Source organism: Mytilus galloprovincialis, chromosome 11 (assembly GCF_965363235.1).
Source record: "Mytilus galloprovincialis chromosome 11, xbMytGall1.hap1.1, whole genome shotgun sequence".
NCBI classification, from domain to species: Eukaryota; Metazoa; Mollusca; class Bivalvia; order Mytilida; family Mytilidae; genus Mytilus; species Mytilus galloprovincialis.
The window spans coordinates 36,992,312-37,009,334 of NC_134848.1; the positions used below are offsets into that span (position 1 = coordinate 36,992,312).

The 17,023-nt window shown below is 29.8% G+C and overlaps 1 protein-coding gene across 9 annotated transcripts in view; it reads left to right on the forward strand.

Moving 5' to 3' along the window:
• LOC143052106 (unconventional myosin-Va-like) overlaps positions 1-17,023 on the forward strand; it is a 103,424-nt gene that overhangs the window by 16,353 nt on the left and 70,048 nt on the right. For all 9 annotated transcript variants that reach the window (XM_076225066.1, XM_076225073.1, XM_076225068.1 and 6 more), the window contains exons 3-13: positions 4,874-4,985; positions 7,317-7,373; positions 7,921-8,065; positions 8,770-8,926; positions 9,339-9,469; positions 9,969-10,063; positions 10,633-10,740; positions 12,565-12,671; positions 15,117-15,248; positions 15,645-15,778; positions 16,161-16,242. In XM_076225066.1, the coding sequence (XP_076081181.1) occupies positions 4,874-4,985; positions 7,317-7,373; positions 7,921-8,065; positions 8,770-8,926; positions 9,339-9,469; positions 9,969-10,063; positions 10,633-10,740; positions 12,565-12,671; positions 15,117-15,248; positions 15,645-15,778; positions 16,161-16,242 (1,260 nt within the window). The remainder of the gene's footprint in view (positions 1-4,873; positions 4,986-7,316; positions 7,374-7,920; positions 8,066-8,769; positions 8,927-9,338; positions 9,470-9,968; positions 10,064-10,632; positions 10,741-12,564; positions 12,672-15,116; positions 15,249-15,644; positions 15,779-16,160; positions 16,243-17,023) is intronic.

The window sequence follows — 17,023 nt, forward strand, 5'->3', positions numbered from 1 at the left end:
TGTAGATACATGATAATTAGACAGCAACCTGGCAATTAGTACATCAAATTTTATTATATGCATAATAATTTTGAAAAATTGAAAGTCCTGGAGTAAAATTTTGATTATTTGACGTGCAGATCTGTGCTTGAAAAAGGGGGGTTATTAAATACAGAAAGTCAGGATACAGAATTTGAATAAGTTAATCTGTAGAAACTAGATTTAGTCATAATAATCCTGATACATTTTACAACTACACTGTGTCACATGCAAATTTATGTTCAGATCAGGAAATTTCAATGGTATTTTTAAACTCAGTTCAAATTCATTCATTTCTCAACCAGTATTTTAGTTTTTATATAAACATGATAAACCATTGTACGGAAATTAAACATAAAATTTGAGCAAATACAAACAATGTTAAAGGTAAAAAAATTATGAAATTTTACAAAGAAAATTTTATAGCGAACTATAGACCTTGTACAATAATGTACATGTTAATTTGACATGAGACAGGAATTTAACCATGCAGCAGTAATTTATCACAAAATTTTATTACATATACAAAATTACATTGATAGATAAGCCTTTGGAAAATAAAAGATGTTTATAAAGTCTGAACATAACAAAAAAAAATAATTATGAAATAGAGATATGTGGTATGTTTGCTGGTAGGACAACTTTACAATATTAGAGTCCTTTCGCATGGATTTAAGAATTGAAGGGACAATACAGCCCTTGACGATAAGCTAAATTCATACTGTATATAGTCCTATAAAGTGAAGTAAGTAAAAAGAAAACCAGCTTGATTTATTAAAAAAACAACACAAAGGCTTGACCTATGACACAATAATTCGTCTGCACCATTAGCAACTAGTCTGATGCCCCAGACTAGAAAATATTGATTCGGACAAGTAAAAATTTTCAAAATTTTATAATTCATATAAGGACATGTCTTTATATTTATTTTCCAAACTAGAAGATGAAAATGTTTTTGATGCAGACTGCAACAATAGGGAAAATATTATTATACAGCTCTAGACAGGAACCAACAACAACTACTAAATTACCGGTGTGTAGAAATACCGCAAAGGACTTCTTAGTGCACTAAGAAGAAAGTTTTTGCACTAAGGACATTAAAACGATGTTTTAGGACCACAAAGAACATGGATATAAGAAGATATAAGTATATAACTCATGATTTTAAAGTTTGGTATCAATAGCTTTTGTAATATTGAAGTTAAATGACTTTTTAATCAGCGCGTGCCATTCGACACGTGACCAACGGCTTATTGCAAATTCCCAATCATTATGTCCAATCAACCTTATCGAATAAACAATTGTCTTTGATCGTTACTAATTGATTACTTAATGGTAGTTGTTGCATAAACCTAACGGTTTAGCGTGGTATAATTTCAAGTTGATGAAAGAAAAATAAAAAATTGAATTTTGTGTTTACTTTGTTTTATTTTGTTATTTTGTTTTGAAGGAAATTGCTAAATAAACTTCTTTTGTTTTTTTTAAAGAAGCCAATTTTGAGATACAAATTGAGAAAAAAAAAAATGCTTCTGATATTTCATTTCCTAATTTACAACACAAGAGTTTGCATACTATTATACCTTGAAAGATATTTGAGAATAAAAAAATGTGGCGTCCGTGGGGTTCTTCAAAAACCGATTACAGAAATGTTATAGAAAGACTTCAAGAGGTAAATACTATTTTATGAAATAACATACCGTTTTTTATTTATTTTTCAAAAAGAGAATCATCATGACTCTGTACTATGACAGATACTTTTATTACTGATGTCAATGCCTTTTTTTTATTACAATTCATCATAATTTTAACATTTGAAGATGAACATAATTTTCTTTTATAATGTAATAGGCATAGTGGTTTGAGAAACCAATATATTCACAATGGTGTAGAAGTTCATTTTCAAGTTTACTTTGGGTTCAATATATACAAATCTGTTATTCTAGTACTGTGTATCCATTAAAAGTATTTAGATTGAGCAAAATCTACAAAAAACTTGATATTAGTTATTAAAAACAAGTTGAATCGCTATTGCATGTGAAAAATGTATATTTCAAGAATAAAAATCGTTAACATCGCAAATTGTATTTAAATAAAAAAAAAAATTTACCGGAGTATTTCAAAATATATCAAGATCAGACGATTGTGACACCATTATTAACAATACATTGAGGAATAACTTTGCACCGATTGTGCATTTTGATAAGCTGGTGGCGAACAAAATCTTTTCAAGAACACACACACGCTTTATATATATATTTAAATAGTACTAAAGTAGATGTAAGAAATAAATAGGTCATTTGTACTTTAAGAAATAATTTAATTGAGAAAACTAACGGCGTAGAAACTTTATACTATAAACAATACTTGCATTATGCTGAGTCCACAAACGTAACGTCTTCAAATTACTTAGTTTATCACATAACTTTAAATATTTACGTTCAACATATATCTTTTTTCTTTCGAACAAAAAAGTGCAGCAAATGCACATTCTGGAAATATAAATAGAACTATGCTTAGAGCAGTGAAATGGAAATGACTAGCGACTATGTCGTGGACCCTTTTCAGAAAATAGCGTTAAAACGTCATTTCTTTAGATTGTAACATAATAGCTGGACATTAAAAACATTCAGGTGTTCAGTCTTGACCTTCAAATTATTCATATTTTACAGATTATTTTAAACATCTGGTTATGCACATTTGGAATACCAAGTTATTTTGAAAATAAAAAGATTGCAATTACATATATTTTTTCTTGCCGATTCTTCCATTTGAACAGACTGGAAGCCGCAGATTTTGCCAGAAATGCTGACCAAAATATTCGACATCACAAAACTTCATTTTATTGACATAAGGCGATCGATATATGGTCAAGGAAATTACGAACTATCCGAATTGTTTCAAAAATTCTACACTTCTCCTTACATATGGGGCACAAAAACTCCCGAAGAAAAAGATAAACTATACAAAAAGGTACTAGCGCACAAGACCTTAACAGACAAAATGATTTCCTCGTCAAATGGGAAACTCGTCATTCCAAATGTGAAGCGTCTAGCTCGTAAGCCAGGTCAACGGCATAGACCAAAAAGTGCAGCTGCAAGAACAATGCCGCGGTTTGCCAAATGATTGTACTAGTATATCTATATATGTAAATATGTATATCAATATAAATTAATTTAAAAACTATGTTATTAACTGTTATATTTTTAAATGTCATAAACTGTTGTTTTAAAAATGTCATAAACTGTTATATTTTAAAAATGTAATAAACTGTTATATTTTGAACAATGTGTATCCTTATGTGTTTGTAAACAAATATATACAATTTTAAAATATCTGTATATAAATTTACTAGAGATCAGCAAAAAATAAACTTTACAAACAAGTAAACAAAATTAAAAAGCTAAAATCAACAAATAAGAGTAGAAAATACGTTATTACATAGAAGTTAAAAATAAAAAGACAGAAATACAAAATAAACACGACAGTAACAACAATCACAGAACATTTTGAAATATCAAAAACCATATACATGTTTAATCAGTTTATAAGTGGATTATAAACGGGTCAAGGTTGAGCGAACATGAATTTCTATCGATTACACAGGTGACAATCAACTGATTGAGGCACGTGTCGATAAAACATTAAATAACTTTTTAATTACAAAAGAAATGATTATAAAATTTGAAATTATGAAGTTTTTCAAAGTGTATTTCTACATGCCATGTCCTTTGTGACCGTTGTATCATTCCATCAGGTCCTTAGTGCACATTTTTGTTCTTAGTGCACTAAGGAGGTCCTTTGCGGTATTTCTACGGACCCCTAAATTACAGGGTCCTGAAGAATTACAACGTTTTTTTAAAAGCAAAATGTTATTCGGGTTTCACAATTAATATCAATATACTAAGAGATTGCATGTTTAAATTTTAATTTGCTTTACTTTAGAAAAAGTTTTATATGTACATTTAACTAGGTATTTTATGACACTTGTTTAAATTTAAATTTGTTTCACTTTAGAAAAAAGTTTTATATGTATCTAGGTATTTGATGAAGATTGTTTAAATTTAAAATCTGAATTAAAATGATTTAAATGTCAGATGTAAATAATGGGAAGATTTAAAGTATTAACAGGTGTCAAATGAATGAGAAATGAACATTTCAATTTTTTGTTGCAATGGCAGAAATGTGACACTGTTTTGCCGAATTGTTTTATTCTCAAACTTAGAATATTGGTTTGCTAGGCTTTAAATAGATAGTGTGTATATATGTTTCTAGTCTGTGTATGTCCCATATATCTATGATAAAACAAATCAAAATTTGAAAGTTTTTGCAGTATAGAAAAACAGAGGACAGACAGATCGAAACTTTGAGTAAAAAAATATAACAGAAGTACTGAACTAAAAAAAATCATAAATCCATAAAAAGTGACATAATTAAACGTCATCCATATGTGCATCTCAGAATTCACCGTTTGAGAATCTAATGCATTCTGGGTAATATTTTCAAAAATGTACACCGAAACGTCGTGATTGGTTGAAAACGTCCAAAACAATGGAAATTCAACCAATGTCGTGACGTTATTTTCATTTTGGGGTATGAACAATGAAATTACCCATCGTCCTCTAGTTTCTGAAAAGTCAAAATAGTTTCTGTTCTCTAACTTTGGCTTGCTTCAACCAAATGTTATAAATCTTATATGAATACAAAATGTTTTTACCATATACATGTAAAACAGATGGAATTTGAATTTGGATGGCGTAGGTTCTCTAGTATGTCCGATTATGTAAGGGGGGACATCATCTTTGTACCATTGGCACATTTTACATTAATTTCATATGTTGACATGTATTTTTTGCAGGATTCAGTTCTGGCGATCAAAGATAAAAACAACCTACCACATTTGAGAAATCCAGAAATTTTGATTGGTGAAAATGATTTGACATCATTAAGTTATCTCAATGAACCAGAAGGTAAAATATGCATATATGTTTAGATATATATATATCATGTATATTATAAGCTATATTAGTCGCTACTGACCCCTATGGATCCATAGAGGGTAAGTAAAATCCATAGTGGTTGAGGATGGAGGCCGAATCCCCTATGGATTTTATTCACCCTCTATGGCAGTAGGGGGTCAGTAGTTAACCATATAACGAATTTATAGCACACATGACTTTTTCTGCAGCGTTTAGTTGAAAAGTGAACAATGAAACACAACAACATTAATAGGATTTCACCATTAATCCGTCATGAACCCCTATGAAATTTACTACCCCCCTACGGTCTCATAGGGGTCACCACATGGCGGCGTTAAACCAATCACAATGTGATAATTCACCTGTAGTGCCATAATGGGTGTTAAGACTATTGTTCTTTTGTCATGTTTGTAACATTTGGTTTTTAAGGATTGAACAAAAAATATTCCTAGATTCATATCAATATTTCTTTGAAATTTTTTGAAGGGGATACATACTTGATTATGTTGATTGTTTAGTTTTTTTCCAATTTCTCGGGTGAAATGAATGGAAAAAAGATCAAATTCCAATTAAAATTTTGGCATTGAGAAAATCAGAGATTTTGAATAACATGGATAATGTATACTTTCATTCACTTTACTCACAACAGTGCCAAAACTTGTTTCATTTTACACACAAAAGTCACATCATATGAAATCTCTAACCGTTCATATTGAAACAGCAACTACCCAAAACTCCCAATTTGTTTGGCAATATAAAAAAATATGAAGATGTGGTATGATTGCAACTGTGACAACTCTCCAACTCAGAGACCAAATGATGTAGAAGTTATTTTGATTTTGATGTTTTGATCAGGCCTGGGGTAATGGTAATTTGTAATTGTAATGCATTGTAATATTACTTTTTTTGGATGTAATGCAAAGTAATTTGTAATGCACATTTTCTGCATTACAATTACATGTAATGTAATGATTACTTTAGTTAAAAATTGATGTAATGCCTCCATTACAGTACATTACTTTTCATTACAAATTGGTAAAATAGATAAAATTGAAGAATATTGTATAATAAAAATAAAATATTAACAAAAACAAAAGAAAGTATGGAATAAAATTTTTGTCACAGTTAATTATTGTATTAAATAAATTATATCAATCTTTAAAACACACATTAAGGTAAGAAATATAAAATGGTAAAAAATATCAAGTCTTTGATCTTGGTTTCTGATATTTGTTTAATATGATATGGGAATATTTTGGTGTTAGGTGGTCTTTGAAAAATCTTATATAAAAAAAAATATCAAACAAAACTAAATAGATCAATGAAAAAAAATATGAAGATGAAAATTTCATAATTCTATACACAACTTACATGTATTTCAATGAAATATTGAATATATCAAACAACATTGTTAAACCAGACTGTGGTTTGGGTCCTGTCTGTGTTGTTATTTCACCTAATTAATATCACAATGTTTTTATTGCAATCAAATCTTCTCAACTTATGTTTGTCCTCACAGAACCCTTAGGCAATTCACAAGATAATCCTTTAATGACACATTTATTATATCCCTTTGAAATCCTTAATGATGTCTTAATGATTAAGTGATCAATGTTAGAAACAAAATTATTTGATAATTTATTTATTTTTTACCACCACCTAAGAAACTTAAAAGTGACTTTTTCAGTTTCATGCCTCCTACTACTCAATCAAAAGGTATAGACACAGGTAAGGTGCAGTACATGATGTTGACATCTACTTGTCTGAGCCATGTGAAGAAATTTCAATCAATGCACTGGAATAATGGAAGTCAAATTCAGTGTGCCTTTCTTCTTTGGTTAATACAGCTATCAAGTATTTAGCCATTTCCGACACATAAGCTCCTGTAAAAAGGCTTTTAAGTATTGCCGGAAAGGTGTACAGAACTGATCGCTGTTCTCTTAATGGCATCACATTTAAACCACTTATGATGATTAAGTGCAATGGACATATTAATTAACCAGTATTTGACGTCTATGTCCCTAACACTGTATACATATGTACATATACCTCTGTTTTTGAAATGCTTTTTGTTTTTATATTGAAAAAGTAATGTGTAATGTAATGCATTACACAGGCAAAGTAATTGTAATGTAATGCATTACATGTGAGAAAAAATGTAATTGTAATTGTAATTGTAATGGAAGAATCACAAAGTAATTGTAATGTAATGCATTACATTGCAATGTAATGGCCCCAGGCCTGGTTTTGATACAACATGTCTTGTTATTGATGTTTTCTTTTTTTTTATATTTTAATGTAGATTTATCTTTATCTTTTCAGTTTTGTACAATCTGCAGGTCAGATTCATGGACCAAAACATTATATATACATATTGTGGTAAGTTTTTTAACTGCAATATCCTCCAAGGATACTTTTTGTTTGTCAGCTTTTCACCATAAGGATATGTGTAATACATTATTACTCATCAATACTTAAATTCTCTTTGGTTCAAATGTTGTTTCAGTAAAATATTTACTCATATAGACAACGTGCAAGTAAACTTTCAAGTAAATTCTTCTATTGCATTAGATACAAAAAAAGGAACAATAAGCAATGAAGTATTCTTTTTCTTTTTTTTTTTTTTTTTGAAAAGTGAAAACTTGAGCAGAGAAGTATTGTTTCATACTTCAGGCAGTGATAGAATTGTATTCACTAATAAAGTTCATCAGACACTATATAATATATAGGCCTAACTTTATTACTCTTTTTGAATAATCTGCAAAACAAATTGTTCTTTATATCTCAATACGATTGCAATCATGGGAAAGCAAGAATATTTTATGTCATATTTGATTTTGAGCAGTGAAAACATTTGATTAAACAAACTACACATTTATTTTCTCTCAGTTTTTACTGAAATTATTGTCATAGTTTTATTTTATAGGAATTGTACTTGTGGCTATCAATCCATATGCTGACCTACCCATCTATGGAAATGAGATCATCCAAGCCTACAGTGGACAAGATATGGGAGCCATGGATCCTCACATATTTGCTGTGGCTGAAGAAGCTTACAAAAAAATGTCTAGGTAATGATCCTTTTTAAAAGGAATGAACTTGAAGGTTTCTACCTACTGTTTTTGAAAAATAGCTTGGTTGAAATTTTTTGTCTTATCTCCCATGAATAACAATAGTCAAGTGGTGTAAGTATAAAAAAGAAGATGTGGTATGATTGCCAATGAGACAACTCTCCACCAGAGACCAAAAATGACACAGACATTAACAACTATAGGTCACCATACGACCTTCAACAATGAGCAAAGCCCATACTGCATAGTCAGCTATAAAAGGTCCTGAAATGACAATGTAAAACAATTCAAACGAGAAAACTAAGGGTTTTATTAATATACAAAAAAAACATGGACAGAAAATGAATATGTTACACATAAACAAACGACAACCACTGAATTACAGGCCCCTGACTCTGGGTAGGCATATACAGTCAGAATGTTTCAGGGTTGAGTAGTTTATTAAAAGTGATCACTTGACTTTGACTTTGACTCTGATTTCAATGACATAGTTTTCTGTCAATCCTTGGTGTCAGTGGTTCTCTCACATTTCTTTAGTCCAAACTTGATATAGCTAAGAGTCCAGAAATTGATATTAAACACCAGTAATCAATCAACCAATTCATAGATAAATAAAGATAACTGAAAAATGTTGGGTTTTAAATCAAGGCATAAATTAAATAGAATTTTCTTTATATAAAATGTTCATTACATATATATTACAGATTTGAGCAGAATCAGAGTATTATTGTGAGTGGCGAGTCTGGTGCTGGTAAGACAGTATCGGCTAAGTATGCCATGAGATACTTCGCCATGGTGGGAGGATCACAGGCTGAGACACAAGTAGAAAAAAGAGTACTGGCTTCTAATCCAATTATGGAGGTAGTTATTATTCTGGCGTCGTAAATATAAGATGGTACTTTTTGTCTTGCTTTCGACAAAAGTCATTGAAAGCAAGATATAAGGATCATATCAGCTTGTCCACTATTTTGAGGCCATGCCACCTAGGAAATAGTCCAGTGACTTTTGAATTAATTAGCAATTTTCAATGTTTAGTTGTCTGCGTTAAAAAGTCAGATCGATAGGAATAACTTACAATAGACAACAATATTTTCTATAAAGTTACATTTTATATAGATATTTTTATATTGAGTTATTTTTGTTTATTTAAAGATTATAGGAAATTATACCACATTTTCTTTTAATATTTTATATACGGTTCTTTTTGTTTAAATAGAGGGAATCATACCTCATCTTCTTATTCTATACTTACTTATTTTGTGTTTATTTATAGGCTATAGGAAATGCCAAGACAACCAGAAATGACAACAGTAGTAGATTTGGAAAATACATAGAACTCTCATTCAACAAGAAAAATGAAATCATTGGTGCTCACATGAGAACTTACTTACTGGAAAAATCAAGGTAAATATTTGCCCAAAGTATCGTGCCATGGAGATTGTCACTTCTCACATGAGAACTTACTAATAGGGAAAATCAAGGAAAGAGATTTATTGGTCATATAAAAACTTACTTATTGGAAAAATCAAGGAATTCATTATTAATCATGGATTATACTTGGGTGTAATTCCCAAAGAAGTGTGCAAACCACAAAATCTAGTAATGAATATCAACCAAAACATTTCTTTGAATCTATGAAAATTGTTATCCCTGATAACATAAGAATCCACAGTATATACTTAAAATTGTGTTGTATTGGACAGAAATTGTTTTTTATGACAATGGGCTAAAGAATGTTGTAAAAATACATAATATAATTTGTTTTGAGTATGAAAATTGTCCAATTTCACAATTACAAATATAAAACAGGTCAAGAAATAAACTTTAAAATTGCCTTGTATTTATTCTTTTATGATTTGAATTTGTAGATTTATTTGCATTAATTTATTCTTTTTGATTACAGAGTGGTCTACCAGGCCTCAGATGAGAGAAACTATCATATATTTTATCAGATGTGTGCATCAAGTGATCTTCCAGAATTTAAAAAGTTTCAATTAAGTAAGTTCTTCTAAGATTCTTGTAAAACAGATAATAATACATGAATTCTATATGAAAATAAGGAGATGTGGTATGATTGCCAATGAGAAAACTATCAACCAGAGTTCAAACGAAGTTGATGTAAGCAATTATAGGCAGCCATACTGCCTTCATCAATAAGAAAAAACTCAAACCATAAAGAAGGCTACCAAAGGTCCTAACATACAAAATATGAAATGATTCAATTGAGAAAACTACAGCCTCATTTTAAACAAAACCTTTAGGAAAGACAAATATTACAGACACAAACTAATAAAAACTTGTTTTCCTGAAGATCATTATATTTATTAAAAATGAGTCTTTGTTATTATGTCACAATCTTATCATATTTTATGCACTTATAAAATATTGCAATAATTTTGAGAAACTATGTTTCTAACACTAATTAATTTTAGAAAGGCTTAATTTATGTTGTTACTGGTTTTTTTTACACACATTTTTTTACAAATTAGGCCAAAACAATTATAATTCCCTGTTCACATCTAAAAAAAATTTAAGAGAGCTCTAAATCATTGTATTTTTATTTGTAGTGGCAGCTGGTGACTTTTTTTACACAGCCCACGGAGGAGATCCAGTTATCAATGGTGTTGATGATGCTGAAGATCTCGGTGATACCAGGGACGCTTTACTTCTTTTAGGTAATTATTAAGATCTTGCTAAATCTTAAGATGCAATAGGTTACCTCAGCTTGAAAGAGGCAATTAATAGGGAAGCACATGTCTGGCAGTCCTCACACTAAACAGGTGAGGGCTGTATAGTCATTCAAGATCGTTAAAAACTTCAATCATTATTCCTTTAATTTGACTATTAATCAATCCATCACAATTTTGATTTCTTGATGGAATTCTGGTATACAAAAATTATGAAATATTGTATGAAAAGGGGGGGGGGGGGGTAGCACCTTATGTGGGACGTCAGGATCAGGTGTTTTTAAGCTTGAGATTTCGGGAGCCGGGAAATCTCTTTTTCGAATTTCGGGGAATTGGGAATTCTTTTTCGAGTTTCAGGATTTGGGGATCAGGACCCCTCCAACCCCCCTCTTGTATGATTGCCAATGAGACAACTATCAACCAAATATGATGTCAAGTTCTGGACAATCCAAAATAGTGATAAGGTTTACTATATAGAATGTTATTCAGGGTTTAAGCTAGGATTTTGAGGGCTTTAGTCACTTTTGCGCGCTATTATAATCAACCTTATTTTGTGTAAAAGCAATGGACCAATGATGTATATTACTAGCTTCATCTTTTGACTTAGTCAGATTTTAAGGGATTGAGGCACCAGCATGATTGGCAGTTATTGTAAGATTTTACTGTATTGGCAATTATTATGAAATATTCTGACATGGAATCCAGAAATTTAGTTCACAATTTCTCTTCAGTTTGTTCCAGGGGTCATTCCTGGTCAACAAAAGTTGTATTCTATATTTTTTAAACAAGGAATCACAGTAGAAATTATTGTGCTATGATTATTTCACTGCATAATCAATATCCTTATAAAACGTCTAAGTCGATATTTGGAAATCATTTCTATTAAGTTGGAAATGTATAAAATCCTTTTTTGAACGGTTATAATGACTGAAAGGAGTATGTAAACAAATCAACAATAGATCACGTTTACTACTTTCGGTTTTAAAATGAAACGAAAATGGGAAGTGACACGTGGATAATACATTCAAAACGAGTCCTGATATATCAGGAAATTATAATTTTTCGATTTAAATTCCTTAAGTAAGAGATATATATTTGTCTCTATCGTTTGATTGATTCTAAATGATTTCGTATTTTACGTTTTTAATGTCTATAAATAGTCAAAGGAATACTTTCACGCATGCGTAGAACACAATACAGGAAGCACCTGTTTAAAACATTTCTCGTGAACTTTTTGAATAAAAACAGTTAAAGTTATTTATTTTAAATGGAAATTGTCGAAAGTTTTTGATGAAAATTTAAATCAAATATACGAAAATGCCTTCGAATGACGAATCTACGAAAACCTAACTTCAGATTGTGATCGGGAAATATTGAAATTCAAATGCGAACTGTCCGGGTTGTTACATTTTTGATTAAATAACTAAATTATACTCCTGGTTGTTGAAATGCCGACTGACTGATTTTCCTGGGGAAATAATTATGATGGTCATTCAATTATGGGGCTAATTAATAAATTACGGATAAGTGACCCATCTGATGGTGATTAGCGGATTAGTTGTAATCACAACTTGTAACACCTGTTGAAAATGTTAATTACCTGTAGGTCATAAACTTGTCAAAAACATGAAGACAGGTAGATTTATAGTTTTTATTGCGAAATTTTTTTTTACACTTTCAAAATTAAAGTGACGAAATTGATTTGAAATACTTTCGTCAATGAGAAAATCCTTTCGTAAAATACGAAAGTGACGAGCGCTAGCAAAATCACTGCTTATTGTATTTAACTTATTTGTTTATTTCCAATTGTAGGTATATCTGCTAAAGATCAGATGATGATATTTCAGATTTTGGCAGCCATTTTACATTTTGGAAATGTGAGAATAAAAGAGGCTGAAGGGGAAACATCAGAAATTTCTGTAAGTTTTGATGGAAAAAATTATACAGATATATTTTCAAGAAGTTCAAAGTACTGTTTATTTAGAAAATGATTTATGTATTTATAGATGCATACTTTCAGAAATTGACATGAAGTTACAGAACCTTATGAGATGACCTAATTTACTGCATACTGTGGATTCATCATTTTTCGTGGGATACAAAATTTCTTGGAATTTTGGGTATAGACTTAACAACAAATTTGAATTCTCAACAAATTTATAATATTCTATTGGTCTTTATACATCTAGAGAATATGGCAAATCTATGAATTCAATTGAATATACATGAATTTACATGTTTTCCTCAATACAAGAAAATTCCTATGTATGAACATACATGAATCATCAGTACTTAACTTATTCAAGCCATACATACATAGAAGTGGTTTATGATACCCAAACACATATATATCTATATATATATAAAATAAATGTATAATTAGTTGCAACATGTGATATCACACTTGAATATTCTGTTCCTTTTATCTAAATGACCTATTAAATAACTGTGTTTTGTTAATGCAGAGATATGCATGAAAGCCCTCTTGACATTTGTGCATTCATTTTATAGTTGGTGCATCATTAGACGTAGGAGGTACTCCATATCAATTTAAATATTGATCGGTATTAGTCATATGATAGAAGGCTCTCAGAAACAAGAATGATTCAACAGTCAGGGGACTTACTGAAATAAGTGATTTTTAACCGGATTTTTGTGACAAAAATGTCGGTTATTGATTTGGGGATGTACGGCGGGCGGCTGGGCGGGCGGGCGGCTGGGCGGGCGGGCGGCTGGGCGGGCGGGCGGCCGGGCGGGCGGCAATCAAATGTTGTCCGTGCATTAACTCATGAACCGTTCAACCAAAGCTTTTAAAATTTTAATATGTTGTTACTGACAACTAAATGAAGGTCAAGTTCAATAATGGGGATTTTGGCTTTTACCATTCAGGAGTTATGGTTCTTGAAAGATTGAAAAATGAAGTTTCCAGTCGTGTCCGTGCATTTTCTCATGAACCATTCAACCAAAGCTTTTGAAATTTTTATATGTTGTTACTGATGGCAAAATAGAGGTCAAGTTCAATAATGACTATTTTGACTTTTACCGTTCAGGAGTTATGGTTCTTGAAAGATTTTAAAATGGCGTTTCCATTCACGTTGTTGCATTTACTCATGAACCATTCAATCTAAGCTTTTCAAATTTTAATATGTTGATACTGATGACAAGATGGAGGTCAAATTTGATATTGATGATTTTCACTTTCACCATTCATCAGTAATGGTTCTTGTGATATTGCCAGGACACAAATAAATATTAATAAATCCGGTTTGCTGTCGTTGTGACAGCCTCTTGTATTTTACTGATGTACATTTGTAAGATAGCTTCATTCTATTAATTTTATTTTACTGATGTACATTTGTAAGATAGCTTCATTCTATTAATTTTATTTTACTGATGTACATTTGTAAGATAGCTTCATTCTATTAATTTTATTTTACTGATGTACATTTGTAAGATAGCTTCATTCTATTAATTTTATTTTACTGATGTACATTTGTAAGATAGCTTCATTCTATTAATTTTATTTTACTGATGTACATTTGTAAGATTGCTTCATTCTATTAATTTTATTTTACTGATGTACATTTGTAAGATAGCTTCATTCTATTAATTTTATTTTACTGATGTACATTTGTAAGATAGCTTCATTCTATTAATTTTATTTTACTGATGTACATTTGTAAGATAGCTTCATTCTATTTATTTTATTTTACTGATGTACATTTGTAAGATAGCTTCATTCTATTAATTTTATTTTACTGATGTACATTTGTAAGATTGCTTCATTCTATTAATTTTATTTTACTGATGTACATTTGTAAGATTGCTTCATTCTATTAATTTTATTTTACTGATGTACATTTGTAAGATTGCTTCATTCTATTAATTTTATTTTACTGATGTACATTTGTAAGATAGCTTCATTCTATTAATTTTATTTTACTGATGTACATTTGTAAGATTGCTTCATTCTATTAATTTTATTTTACTGATGTACATTTGTAAGATAGCTTCATTCTATTAATTTTATTTTACTGATGTACATTTGTAAGATAGCTTCATTCTATTAATTTTATTTTACTGATGTACATTAGTAAGATAGCTTCATTCTATTAATTTTATTTTACTGATGTACATTTGTAAGATTGCTTCATTCTATTAATTTTATTTTACTGATGTACATTTGTAAGATAGCTTCATTCTATTAATTTTATTTTACTGATGTACATTTGTAAGATTGCTTCATTCTATTAATTTTATTTTACTGATGTACATTTGTAAGATAGCTTCATTCTATTAATTTTATTTTACTGATGTACATTTGTAAGATAGCTTCATTCTATTAATTTTATTTTACATTTCAGGCTAAAGACAAACATTTACAGCTGATGTGTCAGTTACTAGGTATAGAGGAATCACAGATGAGGATGTGGCTCTGTAACAAGAAATTTACAACCGTCGGTGAAGTCCTGACAAAACCTCTGACGGCAGAACAGGTACACAATAAATTTATATTGTATCCAACCTTTGGATATGAGTATGGCAGAAAATGCGCAAAACCAGCTCTGGAATTATAGTCAATTGTTAAGACATATATGTATATTGAATTTTAACCCAACTTTTCCTGTTGGGTACCTGAAATTCTTTCACATCAAAGTTGATACTACATTAAAATTGGACAACTTATGTTTATAAATAGCATGAAGATACTTATCATTCTAATATTTTTCCTTCGAAAAGATTAAATATATATTGTAAATTTAAAATTTTCGTAAATATATTATTTTCACTGAATTAATTCAAGCGCTTAATTTAGAATAAGTGAGGCTTAAATCACCTTTAATTTAGTCATTAAAAATTCTGATCTCTAAAATCTTTTATTTATTTTTCAGGCTAGTAATGCACAGGATGCTCTGGCTAAACATATTTATGCTAAGATGTTCGACTGGATCGTGGAGAAAGTAAATCTCAGTTTACACAGTACAACCAAACACCACAGGTTTATAGGAGTACTAGATATTTATGGGTATGTTTATTTAGAGGCAAAAAATACCAGAACGATCTATCAAACTCATTATTCATAAACTTACAAAGCTGTGGCAAAAAAAACAACAAAAATAAACAAATTACAAACCAGTAAACAACAAAAATAAACAAAAAAACAAACCAGTAAACAAAACACAAAACAATAAACAAAGCACAAACCAGTAAACAAAACACAAAACAAAAGACAAACCAATAAACAAAACAATAAACAAAAGACATACCAGTAAGCAAAAAACTAAACAATAGACAAAACATACCCCAGTAAACAAAACAAAAAAAAATAAACAAAACACAAACAAGTAAACAAAAGGATAGTTTGTATTGCAAAATGATTTATTTGAATGTGAATTTTTGTATTTCAGATTTGAAACCTTTGAAATTAACAGTTTTGAACAGTTCTGTATTAACTATGCAAATGAAAAACTACAACAAATTTTTAATAGTGTAAGTATAATATATCTGAACCCTGAATTTATTTATTTATTTTGGTTATTTGCTCACCTGACCAACATGCACTCAGTAAAGGTTAACAAAAATATTTATTTTAATGGCCTAACTGTATATTCTGTTATATGTTGAAAAAAAAAAAAAAAAAATTTAAGGTGGTATCTAACACTTTCACTAAAATTAATTTGGCTCGGTTAATTTTAATTAAATTTTGACAGAGTATTTACTTTGACCCTTTAACAAAAATATAAAAATTTCAAAAATTTTGATCCAACCGTTTTGTAAGAAAAAATACACTTGTTATATAGCAGTTTGACAAACACCAATTTTGATCATTAAGAAGCTTAATATTCCCTATACAACACAACGTAATTAAAACGTTAAGCTGACTTTACAGAGTTATCTCCCTGTAGTGTTAGGTACCATCTTAATTTACAAGATAGTAAATAGATAGAAATGAGACAACTATACACCAAAGTCAAATAAAGTGGATGTAACCGACTATAAGTAACAATATATCTTCAACAATGAGAAAAAGACATCAAAGCCCTGACATGAAAAATATGAAGTTTAGATACAGTTTAATTATTAGGTGCACTTAAAATGCTATTGCTGATGATCAACAAGGGGGAAAAGGGGGCAACATATTAATGGAATTTCAAGAAGTGCTACACTACAAACTATGCCTCCGTTATTTAAAATTTGGCGCTTGAATTAATTTGATGCTAATCCTGTAATGATTTCTTCAATGATACAAACATATAAGAATTGATGAATT